Here is a 14566-nt window from a genome sequence, read left to right on the forward strand (position 1 = left end):
CAACACTGTGCAGGGCTGCGGAGGTGTCAAAATGAAGTTCTTCTAGTAGCATCACACTACCCACCACATCCCACAGACCCCAAGACTAGCCCTGAGCCAGACATGGGTGTGCAGGGTCTCCTCTCCCAGTGGCCGTGGTCAGGCCTTGGCCCTTCAGCTTCATTAAAACCAACCAAGATTTTTCTCAGCACAGTGCTTTGCCTGTCTGTAACCATGGCCTCCAATTATCTGCCCTAACAAGGCCCTGGGGAGGCTTTGTTAGTAACAGCCCTCAGTGGGGCCCATTAATACTCCAAGTCACTTCAGCTTTTCCTTCTGACTTTAGCTTCTCAAGTGGTTACATCACTCTCCTCTCAGTACCTCAACTGAGTACAGGGGGACAATCACTTCCCTGGACCTGCTGGCCACACTGCTTCTTATGCAAGCCAGGATGCTGTTGGCCTTCTTGGCCACCTGAGCACACTACTGGCCCATATTCAGCCGACTATCAACCAGTACTCCCATGTCCTTCTCTGCCAGGCAGCTCTCCAACTACTCATCTCCCAGCCTGTAGCTCTGCTTGGGGTTGTTGAGTCCCAGGTGAAGAACCCGGCACTAGAACCCCAGAAAACAGAAGAGCAGGGAACAACCTCTTGGCTATGTTCCTGGCAGCAGCTTTGGAGAGGCGTCCAGGCTTCTGGGTTTGCCCAGAGCAAGGCCCTCCTGTTACTGTGGTGTTATCCGGGAGGCCAGCTGTAACCCAGGGCTGCACAGTGCCTGCTGCTGTCTGCAGTCACAGGGATGCCACTGCAGAGAGAACAGGACTGTCACCAAGGCCTATGAGATCTGACAGCTTATCCGAATAAAAGAGCACAGGAGAACACACTGAAAGCCAAAAGAGAGCAGCAGTGACAAGGCCACGTCCTGCTGCTGGCAATGGCCATGGCTCCAGAGAAGCAACAGCCCCCACCCAAACTCCATGTAGCAGCTGGGCTCTTGGCCCAGAGACCCTCCTGTGTGCTGGGGCTGATCCCCCAGCTCCAGAGGGGATGGGAAGAGATTGCAGCAGATAACAATGTAGTTCTGTTTTTGTTTTGTTTTGTTTTTGTTTTTTTATTTATTATGTTTCTCTACATAACCCGCTTCTTTCAATAATTAGATGACTGGGTCACTATAAATGAAAAAATAGAAATAAGAAAATCAGGTAGCAGGTTAAGGATAACATAATTTAAATCAAAAGAAAAAAAATGTAGAAAATATTTATAGAGAAATATAGTAACAAAAATTTTCCTCACAGTTCCTGAAATAATCAGGGAACTCACAAACATTATTGATTGCAAAGAAGCATGTATCCAAACAGTTTCCTTACTGCATCCTTGAACTCCTGGTTCCTCATGCTGTAGATGAGGGGGTTCACTGATGAAGGAACAACTGAGTAGAGAACTGACACAATAAGATCCATGGATGGGGAAGAGATGGAGGGGGGTTTCAGGTAGGCAAATATGGCAGTGCTGACAAAGAGGGAGACCACAGCCAGGTGAGGGAGGCACATGGAAAAGGCTTTGTGTCGGCCCTGCTCAGAGGGAATCCTCAGCACTACCCTGAAGATCTGCACGTAGGATAACATGATGAAAACAAAGCAAAGAAAGGCTAAAGAAACACTAAACACAAGTGCCCAAACTTCCCTGAGAGAGGCATCTGAACAGGAGAGCTTGAGGATGTGGGGGATTTCACAGAAGAACTGGTCCACAGCATTGCCTTGGCAGAGGGGCAGGGAAAATGTGTTGGCCGTGTGCAGGACAGCAGTGAGAAAGCCACTGCCCCAGGCAGCTGCTGCCATCTGGGCACAAGCTCTGCTGCCCACGAGGCTCCCGTAGTGCAGGGGCTTGCAGATGGCAACGTAGCGGTCATAGGCCATGACGGTGAGAAGGTAATATTCTGCTACAACCAAGAAAGCAAAGAGAAAGAGTTGGGCAGCACAGCCTTGATAAGAGATGACCCTGTTGTCCCAGAGGGCATTGGCCATGGCTTTGGGCAGAGTGGTGGAGATGCAGCCCAGGTCGAGGAGGGCGAGGTTGAGGAGGAAGAAGTACATGGGGGTGTGGAGGCGGTGGTCGGAGGCTATGGCTGTGAGGATGAGGCCGTTGCCCAGGAGGGCAGCCAGGTAGATGCCCAGGAAGATCGCAAAGTGCAGGAGCTGCAGCTCGCGTGTGTCTGCAAATGCCAGCAGCAGGAACTCGCTCACTGAGCTGACGTTGGGCATTTTCTGACATTGAAGAGTTGTCTGTAGAGAAGCAGAAGGCAGAAAAAGTTTAGAAGACAATTCTCTGAGGAAAACCTACTACAAGCCTTAGAGCACTCTCATCTGAAGCCTCTCTTTGCAAAAGGAGCTTTCTGCAGCTCCATCGCTTGAGTCCCAGCTGATGCTGGGTGAGACTGGCACTGCAAGCATGGATTGCTGGGGCCTTTAGAGGTGTCCTTCCTTCTGTGAAGCAGTCAGAAAGCAGGAACAAGGGGGAAACTCAAGTTCAGTCCACTTATGGGATCCATGAACTTTGCAGGGTTGTTGCAAAGAACACCTCCAACCACACTGTAGAGCGAGTCAGATTTTATTATGCTTAGTAATCACACTCTTTTTTATTATGCTTAGAACAATATATTTATATATTGTTCTTATAATATATATATATTATATAATATATTTTATTATGCTTAGAACAATCACACTCTTGCGTTTCCAAAGAAGTGGAGACAGCTTAAAGCAAAGAAGCTCCAACCCCAGTGCAGATGGACAGAATCCTCACCTTATCCCCAAGTGCATGAGCAGGATCTCAGCTTTTCCCTCTTCGCAAAGGCTGCAGAGGCCTCACTCCAGCTGCCCACAGACAGCCATCCAGCAGCACAGACATGTTAGTACGGAGGTGTCTTTTCTTTGAAGTATCTGGATAACACAAGGATGCCTAGACAGAGCTGCATCCTGCGGGAGAGAAGAGTGTAGCCCAGGATGATGCCCCACGGACAGAGCTGGATATTCGCAATCTGGGGTGTCCCAATACCCAATCTGCATCCCCTGCAGTGTCTGGAGGAGACTTGGACACCCAAGTCTTGGCTAAAAAGGGCAGCTGGGTTATGACACTCCAAGGGGCTTCTGCCAGACTTCCTCACCTTGCACTGCAACCCAGCAGGACTCTCAAAGCCTACTGCATTACTCACTGCCCTCCCAGAAACAAGACCCAGCGGAAGACCCTTCCAGGACCTGCAGCTGCATGGCCCTGCAGCCAGGCACTTACCTTGTCAAGGGCTGTGCAGGTTTCTCCTGCAGGCAGCTCTCAGCATCCTCCCACTGCCAAGTGCCTTCAAGCCCTCTCTCCTTCTCTCCTCTCTGTGTGCCATCTGCGGTCAGAGCCCCCAGCCCTACTGCGCTGTGCAGAGGAGCTGCTCCTAGGCACAGCTGTCTCTCTGCAACAGGATCACTTTTGAAATGAGTTTTCTCTATCCCATGAGCCCGGCCCAGCTCAGCAGTACAGCACCAGCCCAAGGCACTGGAATCACCCCTCTGGGGGCTTTGCTGATAAGCCCACACACGAACCTCAGGCACTCAGAGACAATTGAAGACATCTCTCCAGAAGTGCAAGTCAGAGGCAAGTTTCCTGCAGTGTCCCCCTGAGGGCCAGCACTGACACAGCCTCCCTTGGAGCTCGTTAGAGCAGAACCCTGGAGGCAGTGAGGACAAGGAGACAAAGGCAATGTGAAGGTGACACTGATGTGTAGGAAACCTGGATGTGTGTCAACAAGCACAAGGGCTGGGCCTTGACCCCAAGTGCTTGGGAAGTGAGATCCTTTCCCTTCACACCTTTCACAGGGCTCTTCCTGGGCAGTAGGAGATGGCGATGTGCATGGCCAAGTGCAGGAGAATGGTACGACCCCTGCTTTGTTCATTGTTGGGGTTGAGGAGGCAATGAGGCCCTGGTGCTTTAACGATCAGTTGTCTCCTCATAGGCCTCAGTGACAGAGACAACAGCCATAGCCATGGACCTAAAGACATTGGTCCTGCTGGGACTTTGAGCTTTGCCATAGCCCTTTATCCTCTCCATACCAGGCTGTCCTAGTGTCCCCTAGACCTGTACCTCTTTTCCTGAGGGCTGCAAACACTCTTCTGTGTGGTGCCACACTGGATCTGAGCTGATTCGGATAACTCAGACTTTCTTGGTGGCCATGCTCCTCGTAAGGCAACTCTGTAGAAAGCTGGCCTGGTTCCTGCTGAGCAGGCACCACTGCTCCTATGGCATCCCTCGTGGTGCCCAGGCCCTCCTCCTCCTGGGCGCTGCTCACTAAGCAGGGTCCCAGTCTGCCCTGATGTGTGGGGTTCCTATTCTTATGGCGAAGGACGAGGCTCGTCTCCTTGTAAATGACAAGAGATTTCTGTAGGCAAAATCCTGCATTTTCTCAGCGTTCCTCGACACTGATGCTCCATTCTGTCAGCCATTCATGGCTGCAGGCAGACAGTTCAACCTTCATGTGATTGTGCTATCTCTGACAGGATAGTAGCATCAGGACTTCAGGAAAGTTTGGATAATACAGGAGTAATCACTTGAATGGAACTGCAACACAGAGTCACAGAAAAACAGTGGGTGGAAGGTTGCCAGATTCTACTTTTTCTGTTCTTCATTCTCATGCATGCTGTCAGTTTGTCTGGACCTGTGTCCTGAATGTTAAGGGGCTGTGCAGGTCAAAGTTCAAAGGGCCAAAGCCCAGCTGGAGCTCCATCTGTCTATTACTGTCAAAGACAATAAAGACTGCTTATAGAAATACTTTAAATAAAAGAGGATTAAGGAGAATCATCATCCTTCATTGGACATGGGGGAAATCTGTTAATGATCTCGAGATAAGGTAAAGGCTGAGGTACCTAATGCCTTCTTTGCCTCAGACTCTAGCAGCAAGACCAGTTCTTCCCCTGGATATTTCTTCTTCCTTGTAGCCAGTGCCAACCATCCATGGTGCACTTTGTGGAAGTTTTTTCTTTCCTGCTCTTTCCTACTACCAAAGTAAACTCCATCAGAGTGGAAACCACTCCTGAAGTAGGCATCCCAACCCAGCAGGCTCCTTGCGGCCTCTCAGCCAACCACACACAAGTCACCTCAGCAGCAGCTTCCAAGCCAGGGGCCTGCTGCTGGCCTTGCAGCTTCTTGGCTACACACAGCCAAGCCTTGTGCCTGCTGCTGTGCAGTCATGGACTCAAGCAGAAGGGACAGGACAACCCATCTGGGGGCCTTCTTTCTGCCTGAATCCTCCTGGGTGTGTAGGCAGAGGGGATCCCCCAGTCAGCATGCCAAGCAGGTGCCTTCTGCTGGCCTAGCAGGGCCACTGCCAGATGTCAGCCCAAAAGTGCAGCTCCCAGGGAGAAGTCAAGGGTGACCTGCCACCTCCAGACAGAGATGACCTCACAGTCCCTTTGCGTGACACGTTCCTGCTGCTGCCCTATCAAGGGCAGAGACAGAAGTGACCTCACAGTCCCTGCCACAGTCACATTCCTCCTGCTGGGGCAAGAGATCTTGACGTAGGGTTCATAGGATTCCCACCCATCTCCTCCTTGTGGCCCACAAGCTGATCAGACCCATGGCCCCTCACATTCATCTTTGAATGCCAAGCGACTGCACAGCAGCCTCACAGTTCTTCTCCTGCAACAAGGGGCCAAGCACCTTAAGTTAATGTTGTGGAGAGGGGCTGAAGGTGATGAGGTTAATGCACAGGAACAGGGGCTTTGGGTGTTAGGTGTTCATGTATGGCATTAGGGAACAAGGCTCACCTTGCTGAGTTAGAGTTTAGGCAAAATTTTAGTTGAAGACTTTTGTGTGCTGCCTGGGGTGTCAAGCCTGTGGTTAAATTATTGGCAAGCTTTGCGATTTAGGATTTTGTTCTGGTCTGCCTAGAAGTCCAGGGTTAAAGAGAGCCTTTTAATGCTAGTGTTAAGGTCAGGGATCAGGGTGAGCAATAGAGGAAAGTTAAGGGAAAGAGGCTATGGGCTGAGTTTTGACTTCAAGGGAATCTTTGAGTTCAGACATTGGAGTAGTGGATTCCTGTCAGGGTGTGGAGCAGCATTTAGATTTGTGACTTAAGGTTACTGATTTTAAGTGGGGAAGGGTCGCATATGACTGTTTTAGGTCACGGTTACAGCAGCATCAGCATAACCTGAACCAATTTACCTCTACAAAATCCTTAATTTCTGCTGGCCAAGCCCTTATTCCCTCCCCCAAATCTCACATCTCTCCTGTCCAGCCTTCTCCTAACCTCCCCATATCAGACATCTCATTGGGATCAGCTTTCTGATGGATTTCATGATCTCAGAGTATCCATCACACCTCTGTTGGCTGCTCTATTTCTGAGAAAAACACCACTTAAGACACGATGGAAAAGGACACAAAAGTCCATCAGAGCACCCTGCACAATGTGCCCAGCAGCTCTGCAGTGCCACAAAAGTACGGTTCCTGCTTACAAGTTTTCTTTCCAGAATGGCTCCTATGGCTCCAGGGTAACTTTTCCCAGGCACTCAGTTCCCCAGTCCATACCACTCATGCATGCAGGCCCCACGTGTCTCTCCAACCCTCCCCTCTTCCCCTGCAGTAGTGGCACCTCATCGCAGCAGGTTGGTGCATCTCCAGGCTCAGGGGTGCTTCCTGAGGGCCTGCCCCATGTGGGGAGTGGCGGGGAAGAAGAGAGCAAGGTCATCTCCTGGGGCATGGCTGAGCACAGCCCAGCCATCCCACACCGTGGGCAGGCCCCTGCTCCCAGGCTGAGGCACACATGCAAGGTGGACACTTCTCCATCAGCCCAGCTTCACTCAGGGCCCTTTAGCCCTGCCCCCCATCCAGGACTCACCACTTCCTTCTCGTCAACCCACAGACATTGATTGCTTTCCATCTGAGGACTCAGGCAGGACTTTAAGGATCTGTTAAAGCCCTGAGTGTCTCTGTTTCTCACAGCCTTCTCACAAGTCTTTCTCCTGGCCCTCCCCACTGCCCAGAACTGCCTCTCAGGTGGCACTCTGTGACCCTTCAGAAGGGCCTTTGGGCTTCCTCAATTGTCCTACTGCTTATTAGCACCTTCCTGGCTCCTTCCAGAGCTCAGAGGAAGTCTTCTTGTCCGTCAGGGGCCCTGTACTGGCTGTTGGTGGGACGGAGTTACTCTCTGCAAACCAGCCCCTTGTGGTACAGTGTTTTTGCTGTGTGACCAGTGATGGTCACCCACAGTTGTGGTTGCTGTTTTTGAGCATTTCTTGCACAGCATCAGGGCCTTCTGTGGCTCACAATTTCTGAGTTTTACTTGGTTTTGCTATTCTGTCCCCAGTTCCTCTAGAAGAAGAGAAAGCAGGTGGCTGATAGGTGTTTATCTGCTGGATGCATGGAGCAAGGAGGTGTCCGTGGTGCCAGGAGATGGAGGTCCGTGAAGCTGCAGAAGCCCTGCTCTCCTGCCTGGCAGATCCCCAGCACACAGTGCCTGTGCCCCGCAGGGCCAGCCCCGCTCCCCAGGCCAGCACAAGAGGCCTGGCCCAGCCACAGAGCAGCCTGACCTGAGTTCTTTTCCATTCTCAGGAGCCTGATTTTCACACCCACTGTTTTCTGTTTAATGTAGAGGCAAGAGATCCTGGCACAGGTTGGTGCTCTGGCCTAGCAAGAGCAGACCTGGGGTTTCTGGTCTAGGCCCCAGACTAGACCTGGGGTCTGTCATAGGTGCTGGAGTGGTGGCAGGACATGTCAGAGGTGTTGTAGTGGCTTCAGGGCATGTCACTGGGCTTGGAGTGGCACTGACTGAGGCTCCCTTTGGAATTCCCTTTGGAATTGCCACGGTGATAACCCCTCCTTTTCAAGCACTTCTGCAGTTTTTAAGGATTCTGCACGTGCTCAGGGGGGAAGTTCCAAAGCACTGGAGGTGCCCACTGCTCTAGGTTTCTGCCCAGATCCTCCCATGCTGCCTGCCACTCCTAACTCTCCTGCCTTGGGGCAGGTCTCTGGAGGGCATTCTTCAAGAGTTGTTTATCCTTAAATAATAGCTGAAAGACATTCTGGAGACAACACAGTAGGTCCATCCCATGGATATTCTGAGCTTTTTAGAGCTAGTGTAATTAAACTGGAGGAGAAGGGGGAGGTGGAGAAGTGGAGAAGTGTACATTCCTTTTCCTCCCCTAGATTGGCTCCCTAAAGCAAAAAGGTCAAGAACATAATTCTTAATAGTTTCTGAGTGATGGTTCCTGAGGTATGGCGGTGATGGCAATGCTCAGTACAAAGAACAGATTTGTCACATGACCAGTAATTTTATAGACTCATAAGGTAGTGTTACACAACATAGCAAAATATCTTTAAACCAGCCCCAAAAATGATAAAGAGCACAATGGGAACACGTGCAGTAAGTAATGTGCTATACAACACATTTCTGAAAACAAGCCCAACAGACCTGAGATCCAAAATGTCAACCTTGTGATCAGCAACTATTAAACTGGTCTAATGTTTATAACAATTTAACTTTAGCACTCTGTGGTAAGATCTGTCATTATCTCAAACCTTCGTGCCCCACACCATGTGCCAAAAAGACTTCTGTGGTTTAACATGACAGTTCGAGTACATGGAATTATTTGAAGAGGTCCAAAGGAGGGTCACAAAGGTGATCAAGGGGCTGGAGCACTTCTGCTATGAAGGCACGCTGAGAGGACTGGTACTACTCAGCACCGGAGAAACCTTAGAGCAACCTTCCAGTGCTTAGAGAGGACCTACAGGAAAGCTGGGGAGGCAGTCTTTGTCTGGGAGTGTAGTGATGGGACAAGGAGTAATGACTTTAAACTAGAAGAGGACAAGTTTAAATTAGATACATGGAAGTAATTCTTTCCTCTGAGGATGATGAGGCACTGGAAAAGATAGCCTGGAAAAGCTGTGAATGCCCCATCCCTGGAAGTGTTCAAGGACAGGAGTTTTGAGCAACCAGGTCTAGTAGGAGGATGGTTGGAATAAGAGGATCTTTAAGATCCCTTCCAACCCAAACCATTCTATGACTCTATGTTCCCATGTTTCTATGATTATCTGTGACACTGCTACCATTGTCCTTGTGAAGCCCATAATGTCTCTCCTCAGAGATTTTAACCAAGATTTTTGGTTAGTCCAGCTGGCATCCTCTTACAAGTGGTGTCCCCCAGGGGTCGGTACTGGGACCTTTCTTGTTTAAGGTCTTTGTTGATGACCTAGATGAGGGGATTGAGTGTACCCTCAGTAAATCTGCAGATGACACCAAGTTGGGAGATAGTGATGATCCGCATGGGGGTAGGGTGGCCCATCAGAGGGACCTGGATAGGTCGGATTGCTAAGCTGAGGTGAATGGGATGAGGTTCAACAAAGCCAAGTGCAGGGACCTGCACTTTGGCCACAATAACCCCATGCAATGCTATAGGCTTGGGGCAGAGTGCCTAGAAGACTGTGAAAAGGAAAAGAACCTGGGAGTGTTGATGGATGCTCGGCTGAACAAGAGCAAGCCATGTGCCCAGGTGGCCAAGAAGGCCAAGGGCATCCTGGCTTGTATTAGAATCCTGGCTGTACTCAGCTGTGGTGAGGCCACATCTCGAGTACTGCCTTCAGTTTTGGGCCTCTCATTACAAGAAGGACACTGAAGCCCTGGAACATGTCCAGAGAAAGGCAACCGAACTGTTGAGACAAGCTGGAGCACAGGTGTTATGAAGAGTGGCTGAGGGAACTGGGATTGTTTAGTCTGGAGAAGAGGCTCAGGGGAGACCTCATTGCACTCTACAACTTCCTGAAGAGAGGTTGATGTAAGGCGGGGGTCAGCCTCTTCTCAGATAACTAATGATAGGACTTGGGAAAATGGCCACAAGTTGTGCCTAGGGAGATTTAGATTAGATATCACAAAAACCTTCTTCTCTCACAGAATAGTCAGGCACCGGAATGGTCTGCCCGGGGAGGTGGTGGAGTCACCAACCCTCGCAGTGTTCAAGAAGCACCAGGACAGGGTGCTAGGAGATATGACTTCATAACTTAGAGTGTAGAATTAGCGATAGTTGGACTAAATGATCCTGTAGGTCCTTTCCAACTTTGTGTTTCTATGATTTCTATGATTCTATGGTAGGACAAGGGGAGTGGTTTTAAACTTCAAGAGGGTAGATTTAGAGTAGATAGTCAGATGAAATTCTTGACTTGGAGGTGAGGCACTGGCACTTGTGCTGTGGCTCCAGAGGTCACCCAGGGGGAGTTTGGATCAGCCCATGCCCTTGTGTTTGAAGGAACAGCTGGTGAGAGTGGCAGGCAGCAGTGAAATCATGGGAAAAGCAGAGTGAGAGCAAGGTGGGGAAGAGAAGTGTCTGTCTGCAGCCTTCAGGGAAGTGTGGGACAGCACAGGAAAGCGTGCAGAGGAGAAGGCAGAGGGCTCTGACAAGAATGGAAGGCTGCAGCAGCACTGACATCTTTGTCCCCTTGGCCGTGGCTTAGGAGGAGATGTGTTATGGCATTGGGACCATGTATTCTCCTTTCAACACTGTGCAAATGCTGGAAGGTGTCATACCATTGCCCTTCACATATGGTATTGTGGGCATCTCCCCCTACCCCACAAACCCCAGGAAGAGCCCTGAGTGAGACATAGGGGTGCTGGGGGTGCATCCCCTTCCAGTGGCAGGGGTCAGGCCTTGGCCCTTCTGCTTCAACAAACTGAGATTTTCTTAGCACAGTGCCTTTGCCAATCTGTGATCATAGCCTCCAATTATCTGTCTTAACAATTCCCATGGGAGGCTTTGTGAGAAACAGAAAAGAATAGGCAACAAAGTATAGAGTATTCTAATACTACAAAATAGAGTAGCCAACAGAGGTGACACAGGTGCTCTGATATAATGACAGCCATCAGAAAGATGATCCCAGTTAGATGACTGCTATGGAGAGGTCAGGAGTAGCCTGGCCAGGAGATATTTGAGACTTGGGGGTGGGAAGAGAAGGGAAGAGGAGCTCGGAACCTTAACTTTGTAGAGGTAAGAGGGTTCCTGTGATGTTGATTCTGCTGTAACACTGACTTCAAGCAGTCGTGTAGGGCCTGTAAATTATTTTTAACAGTAACAATAATCCCTCAGCCTAAACATTAGTCCAACATCTTGACAGGAATCCACTATTGTAAAGCAGAACTCAAAATATCACCTGAAGAAAATCTCAACCCGTAACCTGCTTTCCTTCCCTTTACTCTCTTGCTCACCATGATTCCTACACTTAACACTACCATTAAAATGCTCTATTTACCCCTAGACTTCTTGCCAGACCTAAACAAAACCCTAAACCTTAATGCTTGCCCTAACCGTAACCAGAAACATGACATCACAAACAGAACACCAAATCTTCCAACAAAAACTTTGCTTAATCTCTAACCCAGAAAGGTAAAATCTAGTCCCTGTGAGACAAGAGAGAGCTCAGCTCTGCGTCAGGATCTCCTGCCTGAGCAGGAGGAATGTGACTGTGGCAGTGACTGTGAGGTCACTTCTGTCTCTGCATTTGATAGGGCAGCTGCAAGAACGTGTCATGGAATGGGACTGTGAGGTCACTTGTGCCTGTAGGTGGTAGGACCTTTTGAGAAGTCAAGGCACCTAGCTGGCATGCTGCCTGTGGGATTCCCTCTGCCTCCAGAGCCAGGAGGACCCAGGCAGAAAGAAGGCCCCCAGATGGGTTGTCCTGTCCCTTCTGCTGGAGTTCATGACTGGGCAGCAGCAGGCACAAGGCTTGGCTGTGTCTAGCCAAGAAGCTGCAACGCCAGCAGCAGTTCCCTGGCTTGGAAGCTGCTGCTGAGGTGACTTGTGTCTGGTTGGCTGAGAGGTCGCAAGGAGCCTGCTGGGTTGGGATGCCTACTTAAGGAAGGGTTTCCACTACAGGGATGCCATACGAGCAGTGGTGCCTTCTCACAAGGAACCAGGCCAGCTTCCTACAGAGCTGCCTTATGAGATATTTTGGTCCATGGCTATGGCTATTGTCTCTGGCACTAAAGCTTTTGAGGAGACAGCTAAACATTAAAGCACCAGAGCCTAATTGACTCCTCTTGGGCTCATCAGCAAAGCCCCCAGAGGTGTGATTCCAATGCCTTAGGCTGGGCCTGTGCTGCTGAGCTGGGCAGGGCTCCTGGGACATGAAAAAAAAACACATTTGAGAAAGTTCCATAAAGCAGAGAGACAGCTGTGCCCAGGAGCAGCTCCTCTGCACAGCGCAGTAGGGCTGGGGGCTCTGACCACAGCTGGCATGCAGAGAGAAGAAAAGGAGAGTGGGCTTGGAGGCACTTGGCAGTGGGAGGATGCTGAGAGCTACCTGCAGGAGAAACCTGCACAGCCCTTGACAAGGTAAGTGCCTGGCTGCAGGGCCATGCAGCTGCAGGTCCTGGAAGGGTCTCCTGCTGGGTCTTGTTTCTGGGAGGGCAGTGGGCAATGCAGTAGGCTTTGAGAGTCCTGCTGGGTTGCTCTGTGAGGGGAGGAAGTCTGGCAGAAGCCCCTTGGAGTGTCATAAGGCAGGTGCCCCTGGTCAGTTATGGGTAGAGTGGCCAAGCCTCCTCCAGAACCTGCAGGGGTGCAGCTGGGATGCTGCGATATCCCTTCATGTGGATACCCGGCTCTCTGTGAGGTGTTCTCATGGGATGCAGGCTGTTTTCCATCAGGATGCAGCTCTCTAATGGCATCCTTGTTTTATCCAGCGTTCCCAAGAAGAAGACTCCTCTGTGCTAAGGCCCTGTCCATACTGCTGGATGGCTCTCTGTTGGCAGCTGGAGTGAGGCAAAGAGGGAAGAGCTGAGGTTCTTCTCAGTCCTCCAGAGACAAGGTGAGGTTTCCGTCCAGCTGCACTTGAAGTGGGGCTTCTCTGCTCACAGCTGACTCCAGATTCTTCTCGTGGAAAGACCTGAGTGGGATGATCCTGCAACTCAGAGACAGGAGATACAAGGCAGCTTAAAACAAGACTGGTGGGCAGTGGCCTATTGAACTCTATACACAGATGAGTGGTTTCCAACAACACCGCAAAGCTCATGGATTTGACAAATAGCCTGAAGTTGAGTTTTCATTGTGTTCCTGCTTCCCTCCTGCTACACAGCAGGAAGGACTCCTCTGGAGCCATAGCAGCCCCTACTCCCAGTGCCACTCTCAGGCAGCACCAGCCACAGCTCAAGCAAGAGAGCTGCAGAAAAGTTCTGCTGTAGAGAGAGAGGCTCAGGCTGGGTGTGCTTTAAAGCTTGCAGTACGAATTTATCAGAGAAGTATCGTCTAAATTTTTTCTGCCTTCTCTTCAACAGGCAGCTGTGTTCAATGTCAGAAAATGCCCAACAGCAGCTCCGTGAGTGAGTTTCTCCTGCTGGCATTCGCAGACACACACCAGCTGCAGCTCCTGCACTTCGCGCTCTTCCTGGGCATCTACCTGGCTGCCCTCCTGGGCAACGGCCTCATCCTCAGCGCCGTAGCCTGTGACCACCGCCTCCACACCCCCATGTACTTCTTCCTCCTCAACCTCGCCCTCCTCGACCTGGGCTGCATCTCCACCACTCTGCCCAAAGCCATGGCCAATGCCCTCTGGGACACCAGGGCCATCTCCTATCAAGGATGTGCTGCACAGGTCTTCTTTTTCTTCTTCTTTTTTAGTTCAGAGTACTATCTCCTCACTGTCATGGCCTATGACCGCTACGTTGCCATCTGCAAGCCCCTGCACTACGGGAGCCTCGTGGGCAGCAGAGCTTGTGCCCAGATGGCAGCAGCTGCCTGGGGCAGTGGCTTTCTCCATGCTGTCCTGCACACGGCCACTACGTTTTCAGTGCCCGTCTGCCGAGGCAATGCTGTGGACCAGTTCTTCTGTGAAATCCCCCAGATCCTCAAGCTCTCCTGCTCAGATGCCTACCTCAGGGAAGTTGGCATCCTTGTGTTTAGTGTTTTTTTAGTCCTTGGTTGTTTTGTCTTCATTGTGGTGTCCTATGTGGAGATCTTCAGGGCAGTGCTGAGGATACCCTCCTCTCAGGGACGACACAAAGCCTTTTCCACGTGCCTCCCTCACCTGGCCGTGATCTCCCTGTTTGTCAGCACAGCCACAGTTGCCTACCTGAAGCCCCCCTCCATCTCCTCCCCATCCCTGGACCTGGTGATGGCAGTTCTGTACTCGGTGGTGCCACCAGCAATGAACCCTCTCATCTATAGCATTAGGAACCAGGAGCTCAGGAATGCTTTGATTAAAACTGTTTCTATACATGCTTTTTAAGCATCAGAGATGTGCTCATTATTATTATTGTCATAATCAATAATTTAAAATAAAAATATTAATTGGAATGAGAAGTTATTTGGGAAACTGAGGGAACAATTTTTATTGTTTAAATTTTTTTATTTAACATCTTTAATTTTTTTAAATATTATTTTTATTTGAATAATGGATTTTTTAACCATCATCATGCTAATTTATTTACCGTATCCCAGTCATCTCATGTACCTGTAGACCTAGGTTTCCTCCGTGAATAAAGACAATAAGGAAGGCATCCGAAATACATTCAGAATGTCACTGGTCAGAGGTCCCGTGTCCTCATGGGAGCAGCCCCAGCATGCAGGAGG

General features: G+C 50.3%; 2 protein-coding genes across 2 annotated transcripts; one reads left to right on the top strand and one right to left on the bottom strand.

The window, feature by feature from the left end:
- Positions 1 to 1306: 1306 nt before the first annotated feature.
- On the bottom strand, positions 1307 to 2242 carry LOC311216343 (olfactory receptor 14J1-like; the record flags this gene model as incomplete). Its single annotated transcript, XM_084297888.1, has 1 exon — positions 1307 to 2242. The coding sequence occupies one exon, from the start codon at positions 2240 to 2242 to the stop codon at positions 1307 to 1309; it is 936 nt and encodes a 311-aa protein (XP_084154014.1).
- An 11053-nt stretch (positions 2243 to 13295) lies between these two features.
- Positions 13296 to 14222, top strand: LOC311216344 (olfactory receptor 14C36-like; the record flags this gene model as incomplete). Its single annotated transcript, XM_084297889.1, has 1 exon — positions 13296 to 14222. One exon carries the CDS (start codon positions 13296 to 13298, stop codon positions 14220 to 14222), a length of 927 nt encoding a protein of 308 aa, XP_084154015.1.
- Positions 14223 to 14566: the final 344 nt, after the last annotated feature.

The sequence above is a fragment of the Netta rufina genome (genome assembly GCF_964035555.1).
Source record: "Netta rufina genome assembly, chromosome: 18".
NCBI lineage: Eukaryota > Metazoa > Chordata > Aves > Anseriformes > Anatidae > Netta > Netta rufina.